General features: G+C 41.4%; 1 protein-coding gene across 1 annotated transcript in view; it reads left to right on the top strand.

The window, feature by feature from the left end:
• Positions 1–2,746: 2,746 nt before the first annotated feature.
• Positions 2,747–24,376, top strand: part of DCHS2 (dachsous cadherin-related 2) — a 108,523-nt gene continuing 86,893 nt past the window's right edge. The window contains exon 1 of the mRNA XM_053941320.1: positions 2,747–4,658. Within this exon, the coding sequence (XP_053797295.1) occupies positions 2,835–4,658 (1,824 nt within the window). The 5' untranslated portion in view covers positions 2,747–2,834. The remainder of the gene's footprint in view (positions 4,659–24,376) is intronic.

Genomic DNA, 24,376 nt, shown 5'->3' with positions numbered 1-24,376 from the left:
TGATAGACCTTCATGGGTGGAGCAACACTGTATCTGTTTCAGTGATCTTTTGCACTCTAGTGTCATACCTAGCTTTAGTTTGGTATAGTTTAATTCTCCTCGAAGCAAAAAGAATTTCCAATTAATCCAAGGAGGATTAAGCTATAGTAAATTGTGATTTGCAAATATGGGCTGAATAAATTTGAGCAGCTGATACAGCTATCACCTTCCAGCTTCCTTCCTTGCTCCTTTCCTGGAGGTTGGGTCCCTGCCACAGGACAGCTGAATTTGGCATGTGGAGCTGCTCAGGAGCACCAGAGATCACTGCCTTGCATAGTGGAGTAGATGGATGCTCATGTAAGGTTGCTTGAAGACATAGGCTTAAAAGTGAATTCCTATGCTGTTCACCTGCCTACAAAGTCAGAGGTGGCCACCTCCAGGAATGGAATGGGAGAACAGCAGGAGAAGTAACTTTCTGCTGTCTCAGCAGGCTGGCTCACCCACAGGCAATCACTTCTAACTAGAATGCTCAGGCATTTTGTGTACTGTAACATCCCTCATCTTCAAATAATACGCTTATCCTTCTGTCCACTTTTTACACTGGAAGACTTCGTAGATCTGAGGAGCTGACAAGTATCTTCACTATGAGAGCAATCTGTTGAGGATGTAGGAGGTGGCTAGTGCACTAAAACTTGACACCCTGCTTCCCCTGGGATAATGTAATTGTGGCAGCTTCCTGCCATGTCTTAGAACTGTCAGTTCTCTTTTTTGTGGAGGTCAGCATGTCACTGAGAAGATGGGGAACAGCAGGGGCAGCTAAATATATCCAGGAGATGGCAAACATCTCCTCAAGATTTAGAAACTTCTGTTTGTGATTTGTGGAAGAAAAGAATGAGGTCATGAACATCGCAAAAAAGAAGAAAAGAAAATGTGTAAGAAAGGAATGGAGCGAAGAATAGGTTCAGGGAAGGCAGAAATTCAAAGAAAGTGAAAGAACACTTAAGAGGTAAAGCTCATGCTCACAGTAGGCAAAACATCCATAGTGTCTTGAAAATGTAGTATTTCTGAAAACATGCTGTAGTTGGGCAGTGCTTTCATATGACTTTACTTCATATAAAACTGTTAAAGTGTCCTAGTTTCAAAAAATACGTGAATACTGCCAGAATCACAGATAATTATGTCAGTCTTATTTTTCCCCTACTATCTTTATGCATGCTGTATCTGAATACAGAATTTTGCTCTTTAGGCACTGCCTGACCATGTCAACAGCAGGTTTTGTTTAGTTTTTTTTGGTGAATGTGCCTGATGGAACATGATTCACATGTTTTCTTAGTGACAGCATGGGCTGCAAGGGACATGGCTGTTTTTCCAAACTTGCTGTGATTCAGTGGAATTCAGGCATTTTCATATTGAACATCTGTGACTTGGGGAGGATCCATGTGTCTTCTCAATGAATATGAAGGAAGCTGGCAAGGGCCTCTGCATTTCCTTCTTGCCTCTATGCTTGTAATTATCACAGTGTATAAATATACAGAGACTTTCTCAGAATGTGACTAAGAAGATCTGACAAGATCTAGCTTTGCTCTGCCCCGTTTCTCTGTGTAAGGAGGCAATTCAGATACAGTAAATGCGATCTCATGTGTTGCCCTCCTGTCCATGCAACTACACACATGCACTAGGATTTCTAAACTTAACTCGGATATGTGGTATTGTGTAGGTCTCAAAAATGTTGGGAAAAAAATCCTCTTCACCTTCTCCTCAGTGTTGCAGTGAGTTTGCTCCTTCCTTAGAGTGCTCTGGTAGTGTAGCTCTTCCACGAGTTGGAAAAGAGGCAAATAGTAAAAAAGCTGCCCTCTCCAGTGCCCCTTCATTGGAGAGAACTAAGCTATAGCAACTTCTCCTGCTACTTACTGTCTTTGCCCTGATTTTACTTGTCTGTCCTAGGATGAATTTACTTTTCTCTGAACAGTTGTTAGATTCTTGCCACAAAGGAGAAACTAAGTATGTAAAGGATCAGTGGGAACAGCAAGAGACTAGTAACCACTGAAGTATCGTACTTGGCTTTCATGGATAGATGGATGGTTGGTACTTTGCATTTCTATGATACTGTGTATTCTTGGCATCATTGAAGAAACACTTATTCATTCTTACACCATTCTGAGATAGATATGGGAGTCAGGAATAGTGGTAAAGGAAAGAAGTTCTGATCTTGCTGAAACTGATTGAAGTTTCTACTTAAAGCTTACTTCTGGTAAATGCTTTCCTGCCATGCTGAGTTACTATTTACTGACCTAGTGCTAGGATAACAAGCAAGCCTTTTAATGGAAAATGAGGACCGGAATATTAAGGCGAGACAAATCCTTGCTGAACTATGCAAACTCGTTTATCCTCGCAGATTTCTCTTTCATTTAAATTCTTCTCCTTCACGAGCCATGCTTCTGCATCTAGAGGCAGCCCGTGCGCTAGTCACGCTTTGCCTCATCAGCAGGAAGCCAGCTGATTCCCCGAGTAATCAATTTCGGCAAAGACCTCTCCGGATCCTGGGCACTGGAGCAGAGCCACACCATCCCGACCCAGCTCGACGCGTCCGTGCGTGGGGGACGCGGCCGCCCCCCCCGGGCGCTGGGTGGGTGGGCGGGCGGTGGCCCCCAGGGCTGCGGGGGGGCGGCGGGGCGGGGGCTGCGCGGGGCGGCGGCGGCGGGAGCCGCTCTCCCGCCCCTCGCACACTCTCGTCCTTCCCATCACCGGCGGCGGCGTTCGGGAGTTGTTCCCGCGGCGGCGAGGCGGAGGCACCTGTGTGGCGGTGGCGAGCAGTAGGGTGCAGGCTGCCCGCGATGCCAGCTTAGCGGCCAAGCATGGCGCGGCGTCTGCGGGCCGGCAGGTGCCGGGGCGGGCAGGGCGGCGCTCCCCCGACGGGACGGGCGCTGGCGCTGCTGCTGCCGCTGTGGCTGTGCGCGGCGGGCGGCAGCGCGGCGCCGGTGTATAACCTCAGCCTGGCCGTGGACGAGGGGCTGCCGGCCGAGACGCTGGTGGGCGATATCCGCGCGGGGTTGCCACCGGGCGCGGATCCGCCCGGGGGCTTTTTGCTGTCGGAGGGGAGCGGCGAGTCGGCGGTGCTGGCGGACTTCCACGTCCAGCCGGAGACGGGCATCATCCGCACGGCGCGGCGGCTGGACCGTGAGCGGCGGGCACGCTACAGCTTCGCGGCGGCCACGCTGCGCGGCGAAGTGGTGCAGGTAGAGATAGCTGTCACCGACGTGAACGACCACCCGCCGCGCTTCCCGAAGGACAGTCTGCAGCTCAACATCTCCGAGCTCAGCCCGCCCGGCACCGCTTTCCGCCTGCCGGCTGCCCGTGACCCCGACGCCGGCGTCTTCGGCACGCAGGGCTACGCGCTGCTGGAGGAGGGCGGCGCGGCGGGGGAGCCGCCGCTCTTCCAGCTGCGCTATGTGCGGCCGGAGCCGCTGGAGCTGGTGCTGCTGCGGCGGCTGGACCGCGAACGGGCGGACGTCCACCGGCTGGTGGTGGAGGCGTGGGACGGCGGCAGCCCGCGGAGACGCGGCCGCCTGCGGGTGTCGGTGCGGGTGCTGGACGAGAACGACAACGCGCCCGCATTCAGCCGCGGCGAGTACCGGGCGCGGCTGCGGGAGGACGCGCCGCCTGGCACCGCCGTCTGCCGCCTGCGGGCCACCGACCCCGACCTGGGTGCCAACGGCGAGGTGCGGTACGCCATCAATCGCCGGCAGAGCGACCCCGACGGCTATTTCGCGGTGGAGGAGCGCAGCGGCGTCCTGCGCCTCCGCCGCCCGCTGGACCGCGAGGCGCGAGCCCTGCACCGCCTGGTCGTGGAGGCGCGGGACGGCGGCGCCCAGCCCGAGGTCTCCAGCGTCCTCGTCTCCGTGGCCGTGCTGGACGTGAACGACAACCGGCCCTCCATCCGTCTGCTCTACCTCACCGAGACCGGCGGTCCCCGGGTCTCCGAAGGGGCGCGGCCCGGCGACTACGTGGCCCGAGTCTCCGTCTCGGACGCCGACGAGGGCGGCGACGAGGAGGGTGCGGAGGGCGACGGCGGCGGCATCGCGCTGGCCCTGCTGGGCGGCGACGGCGCTTTCGCGTTGCGGGCGGCCGGGGCCGGCGTCTTCTTCCTCTGCGTGGCGGGGCCGCTGGACCGAGAGAGCCGCGACCTGTACGAGCTGCGGCTGGTGGCCACGGACGGCGGCACGCCGCCGCTCTCCGCCGAGGAGCCGCTGCTGCTGCGCGTCGCCGACCTCAACGACGAGACGCCCGCGTTTCCGCAGCCCCACTACCGCGCCGCCGTCTCGGAGGCCGCCTCCCCCGGCACCGCCGTGCTCCGCCTCAGCGCCTCCGACGCCGACGAGCCGGGCTCGCCCAACGCCGAGGTGCGGTACGCGCTGGAGGGCGACGCGGCCGCCCTGGCCCTGCTGCGCATCGACGCGCGGAGCGGCGCCGTCAGCACCCGCGCGCGCCTGGACCGGGAGCGGCAGGCGGCGCTGGAGCTGCGCGTGGTGGCGCGGGACGGCGGCGTCCCGCCGCGCGCCGCCGCGTGCCGCCTCAGCGTGCGCGTGGAGGACGCCAACGACAACGAGCCGCGCTTCGCGCGCGCCGTGTACCGCGCGCGCCTGCCCGAGCACGCCGCGCGCGGCCGCCGCCTCCTCCAGGTGAGCCCCGCTCGGGCCCGCTCCCTCCGGCACTGCCGGGAAGCGGGGAAGGCGGCAGGTGGAGCGCAGTCAATCAGCGCAGCCCGCGTACCGCCATCCTCACAGGTGCCCTGAGAAATGCGTTCCTTGTCCCGTAACACTTGTAGCGTGGGTAATGAGCACAGGAGCTCAGGTCTTCAGAGGGAGTCAAGTATGGTTAAATCATAAATCAATTAATCAAGTCTGGTTAAACCTCAGAGGGAGTTAAACCAACTGTGATACTTCTGAGGACTTGAGATGGTCTTCAGAAAGCCGGTAGGATCCGTCCCCGAGGGACGGATGCATGACCCAAACTAAGCCAGAGAGAAGGACAGACAGTGTAACACACCGTGGCTTGAAATTAAAATGCACTTCAGGGTCTTTGTGATGGTTTCCGAGCTTTCTGCTAACGATGTGAATCAACTCACCCTGCCTTTGCAGAAATTGATTAGTCCTAACAGAGAAAAATGTTCTACTTGTCCGTAAAAACCCCTTTTTATTCTTTGCAGATGAGGTTGAATGGAAGCTTTGGAGGGCCAGAAGTTGACAGAGAGCCCTTTTGCTTTTAGCTTGGAAAAGCAATGCAGAATGTATACCTTTGAACTGAACAAAGCCTTTTCCAGCAGAAGAAAATTCACAGCGGCTGGGCCTGTGAATGTTTCTGCGTTTGTGCAGAACTTACATGAATTTCGGAAAAAACATTACTTAAAGAGGAGACCTAGGGAGAGCTGCAATGTGTTTCCTCTGTACATTTGATGAAAAATCAATCTGTCTTTATCTTTAGATGTCCTACTAAATTAATTTTCTTATTTTCAAATCAGGAATCATTGGTGATATTTTGGGTCTGACAATAGCTGATTGGAACAAAAGGCATTTTCTTCTCTCTATAATTTTTTCTCTTTTTTCCAATTGTTCTCTGAGCTCAAAAAGTACACAGTTTGAACAGCCCTAGTACAATTTAATCTGTAAAAACCTTGGGAAGGTTGAGCTCATGGAGCTTTTCATTTGGTATCCCAAGCCAGAAAGAAAATCCCATCACTGCCCTTTCTTTTTCCTTCAACACCATGGGGGGGGGAAACAAAACAAAAAAAAAAAAAAAAAAAAAAAAAAAAAAAAAAAAACCCAAACAAACAACCAAAAACCCCAGAACATCGTGCACTGGTGGCCCCAGGAAAGCCCGAAGGAAAATAATAATGTAATTTTAGGAGTTGGCCGTGTCCCGGGGAGGAGCGAGGGGCGGTGCGGCAGCTCCGGCGTCCGTGGTGCTGAAAGGCAGCGGGGCCGGCGCCGTCGGGAGCGGTGCCGCAGCCTGACACCGCGGCGGGGCTGACGGATAGCGCCTGTTTGCTTTTGATTGACGCGGCTAGAAGCCTCCCGAACGGTTCCTGAGTGTTTCAAAGCGAATTACCTGTAATTGTGGTTTTACTATTTTTTTTTTCTTGGATGTTTTGATGCATTAATAGTGCACATTTTCTAGGGCCACAGGAGTCATGCACTGTGATGTCATGGGCATGGGTATCACTCATGGTGCACTGAATTTTGGAAGTGCCACCATGCTGCCATAATCCTGTTTAGAGAGTAGAAAGAAATACTCATGTCCTGGTAATGACTGGACCAGGGGTAATAAAGCCAAACATGAATGAGGAGGCATGAGAGACACACACAGGAGGAATAGCAGGTGAGCATCCTATGGCCTGCCAGCAAAGGAGGCTAGTTCTACTTGGAGCTTAATCCAGAATCATCGCAGTGATGCCCAAGTAGCAGGCTTAAACTTTAAACATGTCCACCTTTTATAATTATCCTCGTATCTTTTCCCCCAGGAAAGCAAACCTTCTGCTCAAAACTGTGAGCAGGAAGGGCTATCATGAAGCGGGCAGCTTCGCTTATGTTGCTCTAGGAGTTGCAGTGATGTAGAAAATAGGTTTTGGTTTGGCCAAGCTGTTTTTCAGGGTCTGTGATGTGAGTCTTGGCTCCAGGTGGGCTCATGAACTTGAGAGCTAGCATGAGAAGGAGGTAGCCATGGACTCTGTTATTGCTGCTCCTGGAGAATAGGAAACAAACCAAGATATTGAAGGAGTCTACTCATGTCACATCTTCCTCTGCTCCACAACCTGGGAGGTGGTGATAAACATTTGGTTTATATTTGAGTCACAATCATGATACCTGGAAGTCTTCTAAAACCTCTAGCCTTTTCCCTCTGCAAGCAGAGGGGCTCTTGTAGTAGGGCATTACTGAAGTAGTCATGTTCATCAGCAACCTTTGCTTGGGGACCAGCTGGTGACAAACCATTGCCTCATACACCGTTTGTCTAGAGCCTTCTACCTTAGTGCTTTGCTGTGCCTCTGCCCAGCCACTAAATAACTGCACAACTTGTTCCCATATGTTCTTGACTGCATGTGGATAATGGGGGATTTCTTTTCTTCTGGGAAATCTTTAATTCCTACTGTGATCATTCAAGTTATCTCCATTTCCCCCCTACTCTCCACAGATGTAGCCCATGATATGGGCTAGTCTTGTGAAATGGATCAACTTGCATGTAAGTCTGTATCAGTGGTTCCTCCTAGTCTCTAGGAGTTCACCAATTAGAAGAATTAACCATGTATTTAAAAGACAGAGTTTTCAACCACTTCTGGAAATACTGCTTTGTTCCAGGCATATGTCTGGGCTTTTCCTTGTGGACACAAGGCTCTCCCTTCCAGTGCAGCTTGACCAGTAAGGGAGAATCTGAATCCTGTAAAATAAATGGTATTTTTTTTCATTAACTAACATAAGAAAGAAATATGGTAATGTATCCTGATTGTATCGTCAGGGTAGATAACGCAGGTGGAGATCAGAAATCTGAGCAGACAAATGGGAGAAAGTTAAATGAAGAAAAGGGAAAATCAGTAGGAAAGTAGTGGGTTATCAGACTTTAGAAAGTAGAGCAGATGTATGCAGTGAAAGATACACGTAGAATTTTGAAGTCATTAACAGCATTTGTTGAACTTTGACCTATTTTTTGATACTGAACTTCTGGTTTGTTGCCAGTTGTTATAAACACACCTTTGATTTAAGCATTATTGGTGGCATGCTTAAAAATAAAAGGTACAGGGAGGTAAAAGTGAACACAACCAGAAATAAATTGTAGATCAAGGCAATTTGCAGTAACTAAAAGGGAAGCAGCAGAAGCACTCTTGGTGTGTTGTGATGTCTGCAGACATTTTAGTAATGCTTTGATTTTTGCAGGTGTACCAACATCCTGGTTTGTTCATGTAGAGGTACTGCAGGTTAATTTTGAGTGGCCACTAGCCTTAATCAGTTATTATGATGATCTTTCAGCATAATACGAATCTATTTTCCTGAAAATCTTCAGCATGGGCTAGAAATGGAATAAGATGGAGGAATGAGTGAGAACTCATTGGGTGCTCTCCTGCCTTTCTTACTTTCTCAAGGACCAATGTGATTACAAATGTCCATCAACTGTTGAGTGATGGTGGTGATTATGTCCTATTTCTGCGCTCTTTGGTGTGAGCTTGACAATTTTAGGTAGATTTAGCATCTGATGATGTGTAACTCTTTTATAACTGTGCCTCTGTGGCCTAAGGGTAAGGGGGTGTGACAAAGAGTCTCTCTTCTGAACCATCCACTTCTTCTATGAATGAATTAAGAAATAAAGGTTTGTCATAGACCTGCCTTGATAACAGAGGTTTAATTCTGATTGCAAATTTTATTTTCAAGCATTTTTTGGTGATTGTAATGCTTCTCAATACTCATTGTTATGGTTCTCTTTAGCACAATATATCTCTGAATTATAGTACTCTATTGCCAGATTTGTCAGGATTTCCTGTCTTCTAGCTGAAATTGAGTACTGAAAGGCAATATTCTTTCTCTCTCTTTCTGTCTCTGAGTAGGCTACAACTTTATCTGAATTAGGTGAAATCAGCACATCATGTTGACATCAAGTTTGCCTGGTGTTTTTTACCTAGATGGGATGGAAACACCACATTCTCTTTCTTATTCTCTATGGACTTCTACATAAAAGAGTATTTTCCTTACTGGCTTCTGCAAAGGTTAATGATTTGGTGATGGTGACAGCTGTCAATTCAACTAATATTTTGAACTTAATGAAGATGTTCGTTTTGTGTTATACAGCACAGTACATTCTGCGTATGTTTGGGGCTTGTAGGTTAAACTTGCTTGCACTGCCAGAATGTGCTGTAGCTTGCAGGGTATAAATGTGTGATGGTCATTCTCTAATAGTGCACATGCATTCTTATGAAAAGTCTAACAACTTATGTACATGTAATTGCATATTGAAGAGAACAATGTCATGACTTAGTAACAGCCATGTCAGTAGCTTTTTAGTAAATTTATTTTCTTTTATGGTGTATTATAAAATTCATGTTTATTGGCTTTAGAGTCATCTCTGAAAGAGCAGAGGAAGAGAAAAAACATATGTTATCTGGCAAATGATAGAGACCTACATGCATTCCAGTGTTATGACAACTTGCACTTTTCTGGTCCATTAAGGAGGCTGTTTCAACTTACTGGGTAGAGCTTCTCTGTTCCTTTTATTTAAAAATAACAGACTTTCTGATATTGAGATGGTGGGAGGTTTATAAATGCAATGACAGCAAAGATTTTGTTTAAAAGTCTTAAAGCTAATCTAGGTATGCAGGAATTATGGAATAATAAATCCATGAGATTTTAGAAAATACTATTTAAAGGTATAATATAGGTAAGAAGGATGCATGTGGTTTGAGGATTTTTTAAGTGCTTAGAATATTTGAGAGTTGTTATGTGTACTTTCTTTAAATACACATTTCCAAGAGCTACTTGCAGAAAGAGAGAATTCTAAAAAAGACAATATAACATGCATCTTCTCTATTTTTTCTCTGCCTTCTGCAAAATGAGAAAGGAAACTAAGAAGACAAAAAGGAAAGGAGGATACATCCCTGCTTTGAGGGATGGTGACTTAGAGACTATAATCTGTCATTGAGAGGCTAAGCAGGTAGCACCAGCATTGGCTGCAGACCACATTTTTCTTCCTTTTCTTTGCCTGAATGTTGAAACAAGGAGCTAAAAGGACAGTCCTTTCCCTCATGGTTTTGGTTCTGGATCATTTAAGCCACACTGCAATTACTGAAAGCAGAAATGAAGCCAGGAAAGATGGTTCATGTGAATTCTAAAGAGTTATGAAATCCAGCTCATCCCTGTTAGAGGTAAGCCAGAAAGAAGCTAAAGACGCCATGCCGTGCATTCCTCTTCTTGAGCTCTCCAGGTCTTATGCACTTATTTCACTGTATTCAATTTAAAGTCAGATGCAGAAAAGATAGATTTTGTTTGTTGACTTGAAATACTACTGTGTTTTAAAACTAATACAGTCGACAACAGAGAGATCAAACCGCAGACTAAACTACAGTAAGAGCAAAGAAATTTGTCATCTAATCTGTAACTATAATGAAAAACTATTTATTTGTTCTTCCAATTTCTGTTCTTATACTGAGTCTGAAAGCAGTTAACATGTCATCATTTTTCTGTTAGATGTGTAATTTTGTAGCAATTATTTCTTTCTAAACTCACAACAAGTATCCCTTCACAATCCAGAAGCTGTTTGGTAGATTCTCAGTATATTATCATAGCTTTGTGGGTATAAAATTGGTTTTCGTGGCTATGCACAACTTTTTGTGATCTATTAATATGTAGCTTTAGGAAGTGTGGGTGGTCTGAGCTCAAAGATAAATAGATGTTTCTTTGAATCTGTGCAGCAGTAGTAGATGGCCATGCTGAGTTGATTGCAGGAAGGAGAAAAAAAAATCAACCCTCAAAAATATCATTTTAATCATTAGGTAACTTCAGGTGAATGGGAACTCTCCAGATGCTTGATGCTTTTACTTAAGAATTCTCTTATGGTGGCCTTTTAGCATTTTAAAAATAGAAAAGCTATTTTCATTTAATAATTAAAGCATTTGTAAAAATGAGACTTGGTTCCTTGATGCAATCCTTATCTGGCACCGAATGTGTGCTTTGTAGATAAAAGAAGCTCTGGGAAATGGGAATTGGAAGCCTTTCACTTTTGCTTCTCTTAGTTTGTGGTTACTCTTATATGTGGAAGGTGTTAAATTTTCAGTGTCTTTAACACCTGCAAAAAAACAGATCTCCAAAGGTAATTGCCCCCATCTGTATAATAAATCTACAGCTGTTTGCTACCTTAATCCACAGTTTTGAGAACATATGAAATATTGAAACATCAAAAACACATTGACATGGAAGCATTTGGCTTTTATTTGAGAATTAAAAAGTATTAAATTGTTAAAATTTAAGAACAAAAGCATTTAAAAATTATTGCAGTAAATTACCTTTTTTTCCCAGTTCTCAGGAAAATCTTTTAATTGATGTCAGCAAACTGGGTCTGGAAACAGGGAAGTTTTGAAAGCTCATGTATGGCTAAGTCCAAAATTTTCTGCATACTTTAGTCTATAGCTGTGATAGGGAAAGAAGCATATGTGATAGCGATATTCTTGTTGGAGAAATTAGATATGTCCCTAATCATAGAAGATGAGTAATGATATTAAAAAGTCTTAATCATAGACTTTATATTGCAGAAAGCTGTGTATTAAAATATTAGCTAATAGACTACTCAGAGCACCAGTGGCAAAGACAGAGTCCTTGAATACCTTTGGCTACTAAATTTTTAGATTTTTATGCAGCATAATGAATAACATTTCTGTTAAGTGTCCAGCAAGAGTTCATTTATAGCCATTGACCTTCTGGAGTAATGGTCATAAAATACTTTTTCAGACGGAAGTCATCCCAATTCAGAAATGGGTGGGTTTTGCTGGTGTTCACTTTTATACAAAGAATTGGCATCAGCAGTTGTCTTATAGTACACTAGAGCAAAATATTAATAAGCTGTAAATGGATGGGTATGGTTGGTTCTGTCAATTTATCAAATATTTGTAGCATTTTATTGTCCTTACAGATTTTCATGAATTGCTGGGTCAGCAGAATGCTTAGTCTTTCCTGGAAGGCTTTAAAGCATTGGGAAACAGATGAGATAGGAATCCCTTAAATTCCTTATTATGCAAGCAGATTGACACACAGCAGGATGAGCCTTTTAATTTTACTTCACGGCTCAGATCATTCTTGAAAACAAACTTCTAGTTGCATGCTGAAAAAAAAAAAACAATTATTTCCAGAGTCTGCATTTTTCTTTTAAATTTGTCTGAGCAATCTGTACTCCACATTGAGTGTCAAACTCTTGTGAACACTTCTGTAGTGAGGAGTGGAGCTCTCTGTCCAACTGATTATTCAAATCCTGCTGCAGGTGTGAACAGCATGGAAGCAGAGATATCAACTAACAAAAACTCTTGGGGGAAAAATATCACACAGCTCATTTGGGACAGGTGCTATATGCAGGAGCCAGTGTATGTATTGTATCAGACCAATATCCCATCTAGCCCCATATCCTTCTTCTCATAGAAGCTAAAAGCATAAACCCTGGATGAGTGTAAGAGCAGGGCATTCTTGATGTTTGACCATTTTCAGCTTGAGGACATCCTAGGCCAAATAGTTTCTGCACATTTGTAACCCCAAATGGATTTTTTTTTCTGTGAAAATTACCTAGCCCTAGCCTCAGCATTTCCCAAGTATTATTGGCCCTAATATGCTGTGGTGATGGGTGTGTCAATCAGCTGCCTACTCCAGGAGAAAGCACCTTTTGCTCTCAGCATAGAGACAAAGAGAAAGGTTGTTCCAACTCCTTATGATTTCACACATCTGCTGTATCACCTTTCCATTCCTTTCCAGTATTCATTCTTGTTAGCTGGAAAAAAAAAAAAACAAAACCAACACATTTGGCCAGCAGCTACTCTTTAACGCCAAATGGTGAAACGTGCCACTGGTGAAAATATAAAATTAAGCCTTGTTCACAAAGGAAATGTAGCAGAAGAAAGTTCACATTATAGAATTCATAGAAGATAGTGCCCTTGCTCTCAGTCTATGAGAAAAGCATACTAATCTGTGTAAAAAGGCACTTCTTTCAGGAGGAGTAATGGATTTTTAAAATTATGCTCATAAATCACAGTTCATTCAATCAGTTCTAAGCTCTTTGAGACAGCTATAGAAGAAGCTGTACAAAAGCATTAATTTCATTGGCACTTAGGTGAAATAATTCTTCTCAGAATATTGAATTGCAAGGGATACCTGTCATGCCTGGAGAGTGGTGGTGTATTTAGCATTGCAACAGAAGATGTGCAGCTACTTCTCACCTCCTTGTACTGAACTACTCTCCTATATAAACTTGTGTTTATAATTTTATATTATATATAAATAATGTGCAGGTGATTAAATAGCTGTATCCTTTCTAACAATACATGACTAAATGTAGTAACTGTAAGCATTTACAGTGACTACTGGTGCACGCTAATGCAGAAGGGATGTTTGTAAGGACCTGTGTGCTGTTTATAAAATACAGCACACAGATATAAAATCTCTGCTGACTCCTCTGGATAAATACTTGTTAAGTGTTTTTAGGGTAGAGGCAGGAAATATGTACCAAAGTAGGTGGGTTACTAGTTAAGTTGTGTTGTGTATGGAGTCAAATCATATTCCTCAGTTAATCCCATTTAAATGAAATAGGGTAAATAAAGTTTTAACTGGGATTTCTTTAAGTGGGTGAACTTGACAGTAGAACCCAAGCTTCATAGTAGCATCTGACAGGGAGAGTTAGCAGAACATGTTTTAAGGGACAGACAATGCTTATGTTGCAATCCTGTTTTGTGCCTATTTCCTCACTTCCACAAGCTTCTCATTGATAACTTGGGTTACTCTGGATGGGTCAAATCTGTGGACTTTGAAATGCTTTGAAGTGCTTTGTTTGGAAGTGGGTTTTCATTCTATAACTGAAAGTACATTAGAGACGCAGCTCTAGGTTCTCTCTCTTCCTGTTCTCTGTACTAAATGAAAACAAGCATTACATTTATGACAGACTTTACTAGTTCCATTTCCTGTGGGATATTACTTAAAATAAAAATCAGGGTAGTCGTGCCTATTTAGTTGTGCTCACAGGCTGCACTGCTTTCAGCATGAACTGTTGCAGTACTAGCATTGTTTGCTGTAATAAAAGCAAATGCACTAACTTCCAGCCCTGACAGATGTCTCAATCTCCTGCACTGACCTTGTGTAAAGTGTTTATGTCTCCCCTTCCCCCTCCTTGTCCCCAGCTACTTCCTTCATACAGGGAATTAGGTTGTCATGCCTATGTCTGCTCCACTTCCACTGACTTGTGCCTACATCTGGTACTGGGAAAGGGGCAACAGGAAGGGCAGTTTTTAGCTAATGTCTGGCTAAACATATGCAAGCCAAACAAGTTGTGCATGCTCTTTTTTTAAACAGTTATAAACAAACACATATGGTTTAATGCAGTGTCCAAGGAACTGGATGTATCTTACCAATCACAGAAACTGCTCGAGATGACTGCCCTCTGCTTCTGGTGCATTACCTTCTACATGACCTTTTGTCTTCAGTTGCATAAAACCCCAATAAATAGAATTTTATTCTACACATTCATTTTTCCCTGTTTTGAATTTTGAACTCATGTCCAGGCATACCAGAGTAATGATTTACCAAAGCCTTTTCCCCATGTGTCTTTCTGTATTGAGGCATTAATATTGGACCTATCATTTGTATGAAACTGTTTTCTCATAGGCTGTTATCAGTCACAGATACATTGATATCTTTATTTGTGCTTCTTTACATCTGTAAGGTCAGATATTAAACACTCTGCATAGATACATAGACACCTAATTATTTTTACTTAAGGTTATTTCATTAATCATTGGATAGGCTATTGCATTTTTATTAATTAGGTAAGTTTATAGATACATTTCAGTTTGGTACTTTGATCACTGTGATGCTTAATTGACGTTTCTGTAGGATCAATGTATGTTTAATGAACATGGACTCAATGTTTGTTATTCTTTTCTGAAAAGATTGTCTTAGATGCTCCCAAATGGAGGAAAATAATCTCTTGGAGAGAGGGATTATCCCTCTGTTAATGCTTAGCCATCCATGGGACCATAAGTGCATGTGGTATAGATAGGGTTTTTGGTGTACTACTAGAAAATACATTCATCTCAACAATGTATCAACTCAGAGTTTAAACTTTAGAATTTGCAGTTACATTCAGGGGAAGGGAAGCATTAGTAACCTTAAAGCACCAACTCAGCACTTGCTCAGTACAGTACACAAAACACTCAAAACCTGTTCTGTACTGCTACTGCTGCTCATGAAGACATCCAACAGAACCTGATTTACAGCATTTTGAGAAATCAAATCACTGAAAGCCCTTTGGATGTTTTGGAGCATACTGTGCTTACACTTGTAGTTATTCTAGTGAGGCTCTGGGGTAGCTGTTCAGCACCAATAGTACCAAGGCTCTCTTGGTGTTTGGAGCCCCATCAGGATCTAATGGTGCTAATGGATCTCATGGTGCAAAAGTAGGGCAGGGCAAAATTTGCTCAAATTGAACATTGCCTATTGAATCAGACCACAAGATTTGATAATGATGTGTTTTAAAATAGACAAAATCTGGTGTTTCCTGCCTCTGCCTTGTGCTTGTGTAGGTCTATAGTAATACTGTACTACAGCGTCACGCCAGTTGGTGGCTGGACAAGTTGAGAGACAGTGGGGAGAACTGGGAGCATCTTTTCAAAAAGCTTTTGTTGTTCAAACATACAGGGAGCTCAGGAACACATGCTGCAATGAAATCAGCCACAGCTTGTTCTTTGGGGGGATTTTCAGATTCTCTGCATTTTGAAAATCCCACTTAATTTAATGTGTGTCTGTGGGTTTCTGAGGGGAAGAGAGTGCTGTGTGCATGACACTGTAGGAGCAAGGGGATGAAACAAACTAATACTAAACAAACGAATTGTGACCTGCTTTCCCAGAGCAGAGTTCCCAAAGAACTCTTTCTTAATGTAACACATTTTAAAACAATGTGTTGCTGTCACTAGTAATAGTAGAATAATTATTTTCCCCAAAAGTTTAATTTGAAAATGAAGTCACAAGTTAGAAAATTCTTTTTCCTTTAGTTTTAGATTTGTAGAACTTCTAAAGGATCAAAGAGAAAGCATTTAATTCTGGTTTTCAAAAGAAAGAAGAATGGTAACCTCCCATGTATTTGGCCCTTGTTTGTTGTTTGTTTGCTCCCTTTTGTTACTATGAAAGTAAAATTCCATATCCTGGAATTTGTTTCTTTTCTTTTTTTAGCTGTCTTTGAAGTTGGTGTCTTTAGCAATAATTTTGGCAGGGGTACAGTTTTATAATGATTTTGCTATGATACCAGACTGCTTTTGTGTTCTCCATTGATAAAAAACAAACCCCAAGGCTCTTAGGTTTGTAAGATTCAATTAAAGAAGTAATGTTTACATTTTCTCAAAAGCAATCAAAGTTTTCGTTGATTTTTTTTTTTTTTATTTTAATATCCACTTGTGCCTCTATCTGAGGATGGGGGAAAGACCTGACAGCTGAAACAGCCTTTTTGAAAGGCTAACTGCTTTTAATTTTCAGAAATGTTTGTCTGAAGAGAGGACCCTAGCCAATATTTGGGAGTTAGACTAGACCATGTGTTACATTTACAGAACCCTGTGGTTGTGGGACATAAGTTATCCCTCAGTTTCTAAAACTTAATTGTTGAAATGCCCTGTTTAGAAATCACCAGAAAACACAAATGTTTTCCATGCCTATTACATCTTGTTGGAGACTATTTATAATGCACTTTTTGAGACTTTGATTTTATGCTATGCCAACATTCTTGCTAATTGCTTCTGATGGAAACCATGTTTTAGGCCTACAAGCATGCACTAGTCGTGGTGATTTTTACTAGAAAGTGTGGATGAAAATTAGACATATTGGTAGGGATTACCAGGTGCAAATCTCAGTACCCACCATCCCCAGGGGAGGTTTAGTCCTTGTGACTAAACCTCCCCTTGCCTAACCCAGATTTCTGGGAGACATATCAGAATATCAGAACTGCTCTGTCTTCTGAAATGCATGGTCAAGCAGGTGTTTTCATCAAGTCACTGGCTCTAGCCAGACCACTGGACCTCTCTGCTCCATCATCTATATTCAGTGTTTTCCAAGTGGACAAGTTATTTGCAGAGGAATGTTGGTACTTAAGTGGTAACTTCTCACTTAAATCAGTTAAATCAGTTTGCATTTATCCTTTGTTTAGGCTGGATCACTTTAACTTATAGCCATCCATGTTTGTGGTTATTTTCTTCAGTTTCCAAGGAATAAATTCCCAGGTCACAGCAAGAGATACTAGTTTTTTTAGTATGTAATTTCATATTTTGTCATTCTGTATTTATTACTTCAGTCTTCTCGTTCTTCTGTATAAAGATCCTCTTGATCTCCTACACTGGAAGTGCTTTCTAGTTTCAGGAATTAGTGAATGTTATTGAATTGCTGTTCTGTTTTTTTTTCTGGTTAATTAATAGATTTAACAAGCTGGTTATCAATACAACCAACATATTTGTTAATTCCCTTTTTTGAGACAACTTGTTTTGATTCCTTCTTTACCTAGTTTTATAAAATATAATTCTTTGACTAAAAGCTGTGCTGTCTGTACTAAGTAGTATGTAAAGAAATGTGATTTCTATTGGTTGCTTTATTAAATATAGATCAACTTTCATCTGTGCCTAGAAAAAATCTGTTATTGGAAGGATACTGAAGTACTTGGCAAATGTTTTGTCTTTATTCTTTGAAAGTTGTTCTAATAGTCTATTTAAGTCAGGCTGATAGGATTGTAGTTGCCACATTCAGTTTTTCCCCTTTTCTGTAGTCCCTCCATTTGATATTTTTATGAGAGATTGTTTTGCTAAGATTTAGAATGGTTATGGCTGCAAACTTGCAGTTTGATTTGTCTGTTCTATAATATTTCTATATTGGGTCCTCCCACTTGGAATGCTGCTTGAATTTTACTTGTGAGGACCTGTTGTGTCCTCACTGTAGTTATGGTGGCCGCAACCACTGCTGATATCAGGAGTGGGGAAGGTACTCCTTCCCCAGTGGCCAATTAAAATGGCCAGTTTTAACAGCATGCTCTCATTTCATCTTAGTACACACATTTCTCTTTATTTTCTTCTGTCCAGGAATACCTATATTTTTTAATAGAAAAAAAAATCACTTCAGTGATTAACTGAAGTCCTAGGCTTTTCTCATATTCAGCCCTCTTTTTTTTTTTTTCCTTTTTTTTTGTCTTTGTTAACTGCTCATTTGAGCATTATGTATTTATCACATAAACTTTGAGATACAGGCTAACTGTTGTTCATTCCTCCATTTAATTTAAACTTAAGTGATGATTACATGGTCTGAAACATTCAAGTCAAATGGCTTTGCTATTTTCATTGGTTTATGAGTCCCTGAGAAGTCAAAGGTTCTTATAAAGAAATGATTCCTGGTGATATTCTTTCTCCAAGAGCATGGTAATTCTCTCTGTATATCTTCAAGTCTAGCCCTGAGGCCAAGGAGACCTAGAGCAGATACTCAGCTTTATTCCATGTGATGCTGAGGGAAAGAATCCACCAAACAGCAGAATATCCTCTGAAGCATTAGCTCAACACTTTGCAGCTGTTAAAATCTCATCTTCTTGCTCTAAGAACTGACCATTTATGTTTCTCTTGGCTCATGGACTTACACATGAATTCATTCTGTTTTTTTTTTTTTTAATAACATACAGGTTAACTGGGGTTGCCGGTAGAGTTCCTCCTCTGCTGGGACATTTCACTGGCTTATGTGTTAGGGATTTATTTCATTAGGCCATTCATTCTTTAAGCCCCTGGAATCTGAACCTCTGTGGGGTCTCTAAGCACCTTCTGGAGATACCATAAATCTTTCAAGTGACTGTTGGGATTCAGCCCAGCTCCTCTTGGCTTCTGCACTTTCTGGCTTTTCTGACGTTTTGTTCTCATGTGAACTTATGTGTCTCCAACTAAATAAGATCACCTTCTTTCTCCTCTCTAAAAATTACTGAGATTGCTCCCTATGTAGCCTTTTCTTTGAAAGCTTTTTAAGCTTATGTTTTATCTGCTCAGTGCATTTTTCTTGCTTGGGTGTTCTCTGCTCTCTCCACTTGCTCCTTGTGGACAAGCAGGAGAAAACTCTTTTATCTTTAATCAATATCTTTAATCAATCTCTCTCAATGAAGCAATTGTTATTCTTAATGGCCAGTTGTTCTGTCTGGTTGGAGTGGTATGGTTGGAAATAATGTGTATGAGAGCTAGTTAATTAAAAGAAACCTAGTATTTATAAAACAATTTCTGAATGTCAGACAAAGTTCATGAGTTGCTTACAGGGAGGATTCCTGGACTGTCACAGTGAGTGTGGATATTCTCATCAAGCAGTACTAAAATTGCTTTTCTTGAGTGGAATTGTTAATGAAGACTTCACAGAGCCTCAAGAGGCAGACAGTCATCTGTCATATTCCTCACCCTGCTTTTAAAAATCCTCTAGAAAATTCAGGACCTCTGAATGTTTAGAATCTCTGTAATATCTCTTAAAATTAATATGCATTGAATTAAATAAGATACATCACTATAAACAAGAGATACGATTTCTGACTTGGAAGAATAAAAATCTCAGTTGTATTCCTCTTGAATCTGTGAAGTTCTTAAGCATGAATGTAATAGTGGTTATAATTCAGCCTACTTTTGTTTATAGCTTTGCTGTTGCACGTATGAAATGGGAGAAAAGATTACACAGGTAATTAAAGTCCTGATGGAAGGTTTTAAAAACAGTTTTAAGATAATAGGAAGGAGGCAGACTGACAAATACAGAGTTGAGACTGGAATATTAAGCTTCCATTCATAGTGGCTGGGAAAAAAGAGGCACTGTGTAATTATCATGGTGCATAGCACCCTTTAATACCATATAAATCTAGAATATTTTTTTCTCTTTAGATATCTGAATGCTTTTTACCAAGTATACAGTACTAAGACCATTCAATATTCTTGCCATATTCTTTTGCAGCAATAAAGTGGTAGTGTTAATTCTTATCCTTTAAAATTTAATAAAAATGGAATTCAATATAATACAGAACCATAAATTGAATTCTAGTTATTTGGCTACTCTCATTTAAAATGTGAACTTTGAGAACACTTTTTTTTTTTTTTTTTTTTTTTTTTTTTTTTTTCATAGAACTCCTCTAGAATCATTTACCTCACTGGATTAGTTCTCATTCTCTTCATGTGTACAGTCATTGCAGGCCTTGGAAACGGTAATGTAGTACACAGATTTAGATTCTGGGAACATTGTATGTATTTGTGACAATTACAGGGGGATTTTATATCTTCAGAGAGTTACTAAGCTATAAGTGTATTGATCACATCTAGCTGCAGCATCAATTATATGGATGATCTAAATGTGATATATTATTCAAAACCTTAAAATATTAACATTGATTTGATAGAGCCATCTTTAATTAGTTCTTTCAATCTCTGTGTTTTGGAGTAATTTATCTATTTCCAGTAACTCTGGTACCATTGGTCAGTTCTTTTAGGTGGATTTTTTTTGATTGTCAATATGGTTTTGACATTTAGACCAGCAATACAAAATAAGTAGTAGCAGGATTTGGCTGTTGTTATCTTTTCTGGTTCAAATCCCCAGATTTGAATTGGCTGTTTTATCACACTTACTCTGGTTCAGTGCTTTAGATCTTATCCTGCCTTTTCTGAGCTGAAAAATTAATAGAGGCTTTCACTTAGAATGATCCTGAAATTTGTTTCACTGCTTTTTTTTTTTCTATTTCCTATTAAATATGAAAATATGAAGTTAACAAGGTGCTGGAGGCTGAACAAAATGTTGACATCCTTTGGAAATAAAGAATATTTTTGATCCTTAAGGAAGCAAAGAAGTTAATCAAGTAAATGTTCTATCTCTTTTTTTTTTTTCCTATGATAGCTCAGTTGTTAATTCACTCAAAAAGGGACACAGGCAGAAATCAAGCTCCCATTTTCCTTTTTCTGAAAAGGGGTGTGTGATACATGTAGGTGAAGGCTTTTCTTGTACATTAAAACCAGACAAAATTCCATATATGTTTTCCACAATTACAGCTGTAGACCTGTGCTTGGAAAGCACTTCTAGTCTTGAAGGTGTTCTTAATCATTGTGATATTAATCTGGTGAGATGCTGTAGCATGCCAGGATGTTTCCCAGGAAACTGATTATAATCAGGACACAAAATTCATCTTGTGGAAATAAGAGAGGAAAATTGAAAGAGAAAGAAAAGTCCTGGACAATAAAGCAAGGTCCTCTCTCATAAAGGAGAATTTACTGTGAAATTCCAGTTTTCTTTGTGCTTCTGCCCTACCATTGGTGTTGGTTTATTTCCCCCAGAGGCCTCTTTAATACTGAAAGCCTGACTTCATTATCTTGAATTAATTAGTTCAGTGTAAAGTGGAAAATCACTGATTGACCTGCAGGGAAGTTGTAGAAATGGGTATAAAAATGTGAAAGTCTTCAGGAATGCTTCTGCAGGATTAGCTGCAGGGAAAGGCAATGATTTACTTCCAAGCCTAATGGCTTTGTCCAGGTGTTAACAATCTGAAGGGGGACAGTTACAGCTGTGATCCCTGTAGAGGGATATAACACTTCAGGCAGTTAATTGCCTAATAGATTTAATTTCTATAGGAGAGATTACTCATGTAGTCATTCCCATTCCCTAGAAATTTCACCTGTTCAGCATTTAATGTGCCCCTTGCCTTCACTTGCCACTTAGCAGACTATTCTATCACTGACTTGTTTACTATCTGTTAGTGTGTCCCCAGTTATGTGTTGTGAGCAGGAAAAATGGATTACTGGACACAGTAATTGCAACACACTAAACCTGTGTGTTGCAATTAAAACCTCTGTAAGTGTTGATAGCATCCTGAATGTCTATGGATCACAAAGTTTTCTGGTTTTGTAGTTGTATGTTGGGAAGAATCTTTATTAATATTGAGGGTTTGAAAGTCTCACAGACTGTGTTTTCCTTTGACAAATACAGCCTTTTTGTGAACTCTGCTTAACTAGAGATTATGCTGTTGTTCTCTGCAATTAGAAATGGATGGGTTTAAGAAGTTAACAATAAATGTCTTTATTATCTTATTGTCTTTCTTAATTTTGCTAGTATCTGAAAGATATTGTTAAAATACTGAGATGTGGTAAGGGCATGCCCAATTTAAAATTCCTCAGCTGAAGATCATTAGGACAATGTGTTACAGTTATCCTGCTACCAGGTGAAAGTAATCAACTATTCTGCCACCAGCAAGCTTTATTATTTGATTGGAAAGGTCCCTTTACATATATATACTAGGTTGTGGTGAGCCTCCACAGTAAAAGTTAGGGGATTTTTAAACTTCTTAATGGAGGTAGTACCTATATTGCCTTTTAAAAGTCCAGCAGGTACTTAAAAAAAATCTTCAGTGAATTTTAGGTATCAGAATTTTCCATAGGAATTGTGCAAAACAGTGCACTGAATTTTCGTGATGACACTGATGTTTGTAATAGGGGAATTAAAAGTAATTAGCTACCTTTCCCTCTCTGGTCTAGCTCTAAACCATGTTTAGCCTTATGTAAAGCTTTTGTCCTCTAAAGCCTCAGGTTACTGAGGCTCTTCTGCATTTGTGCTTTCAGGTAAGGCTATATTAATGAGCAGCTTGAATGATAGTGGTTAAATCACCCTCAGTGGAGAGAGGGTAATTTTCTCCTAGTCTTCTGCTTTAACTACAGAACTTAGTCTTGTTTCTTCTGTATTTTTAGGGTTTTTTTTTAATCAAGGTGTCTAGTATTTCTACCCTAGATTGTGACTAGTTTGTATTTCTTATTTCATTTGTAACTGACGCTGTTTCAGTTTCTTATATGGGTCTTCTATGGTCTGTCTGGACAGGTACTTTCCTCCCAGATTTACTTGTATAAAACACAGGAGTTTGCTGCACTGTGCTTTATCCTGTGAAGCTCTTCATGTTGTGAGCTGTAGCATAGTAAACTGAGACATAACAGATTGTGAAAACTGAATGTGATAGAAAAATTTTTCCAAGTATCTAAAGAGACTTTATTTATTACATGGGGTTTTTAGTTGCTCATGTTAAGCTTTTGTGTTATAATATTCATCAGTGCAATAGAGCATTAGAAACTTTCATAGCATGAATCAGGATGGTGACTTGTTCTGTTTGCTAAAAGAATTGCTCCTCTAAAAAACATGCTTTTAATAATACTGCTGGCTTTTATGTTTGTCAGCAGTATTTGCATTTCCATGTTTTAGCAGTCAGGAACACTTTAGTAACATCAATGCAACAAATGCAGAACACTTAGTCCTGTCGTGCTTTTTTTTCTGTTTGGCAGGGTTTCTCTTTTTCTAATTAAGTCAAGAAAAGATGCAGTTTTGGTTTCGTTCTTGACTTTCTGTGTTGTGGTTGATAAATCTCAAAGTCCTACCCAAGATAGTGGTCAGTCTGTTTCATTCCTGTTGAGAATTGCTGACACACATTAGCAGACTTTTCCAAGCTTCAAAGATTAGATTATGAACTGCCAAGGTTCTCTGGTTCTGTCAATGTTACTTTTTTTTTTTTTTTTAGCAAAAGGTAAATTTTTCTTCTGTGTTTCTGGACATGATTAAAAAAAAAAAAATCTATCTTCCAGCCTATTCCTGTCTTAAGCCCTTGAACATTCCAGTAGCTAGGACTTTACTGAGACATTTAAGTACCTGTAATTATGTGGTCACTTGGCTTGTAAATATAAAGAGGAAGACAAGATTTAAGTTTATCTCTGAGGTTTTCTACATAATAATGTTTTGTATTGTGAGTTTTTTCTCTGTGTCTCTGATATTGTGAAGAATATCACAACTTTGATAAAATTTTCTGATTCTCTGTGGTCTGTATTTAGATGCATCTATAAATGAAGAGCTGTTTGATTTCATTGTCGGAGTCCAGAGATGCTTAAGATAGGAATCAAGGCTTGAATTCTTTCATAGTAGTGTATTAGCAGGAATTTAAAACTTGGATATTTAGTTGACAGTAATTGTCAAATTTCCAGGTGTCTTTATTGCAGAAAAATTCCACTCCAGCTGTGTACGTAGCCTATGTATCTTTCAGATACAGTTCATCAACAACAGTCCTAAAACAAATTTAAAGCTGTACATTTTATACCTTCAGGATGACTGTGGGCAGTATTTTATTACAGAATGAAATTGGCTTTCTTCCGGAGCTGAGCAGCTGTGGTGTGTCCAAGTGCCTTCATCTGAGGAGCTCCAGAACCAACAGGTCAGCTCCTATTGTGAAAAAGAAACCAGCCTCCCGCTTTCCTTTGTAAAACAGGATACTGATTCCTCACAGTGAAATCAGGGCTCAAAGGAGAGTGAGAAATTTAACAGCTGCTTTTAGTTTCTCTTGAGAAGGCTCACATGACTCCATAAGACTTGTGGTCATTGTCTTTAGGCAGCAAGAATCCTGACTCCTTGAAAATACTTCCACTTGCCTGGATATTATTCTCTGTGCTGGTGTGGTAACTCTTGCCATGGCTGTTTATCCTCATCTTTGACTGTGGATGAGTAGGTGTGAGTAGACTTGTTCTCACAAGTAACTTGTTCTGATGGTTGCATAACAAACACACAAAGAAAAGTCCACTGGGCAGAACTTGAAATAAACAGTAAAAAGTACTTTTTTTTCATGCTGGCACTATATGCAT

This window comes from Vidua chalybeata, chromosome 4 (assembly GCF_026979565.1).
Source record: "Vidua chalybeata isolate OUT-0048 chromosome 4, bVidCha1 merged haplotype, whole genome shotgun sequence".
NCBI classification, from domain to species: Eukaryota; Metazoa; Chordata; class Aves; order Passeriformes; family Viduidae; genus Vidua; species Vidua chalybeata.
Note: the sequence above shows the minus strand (reverse complement) of the source record. Positions and strands in the feature narration are given on the sequence as shown.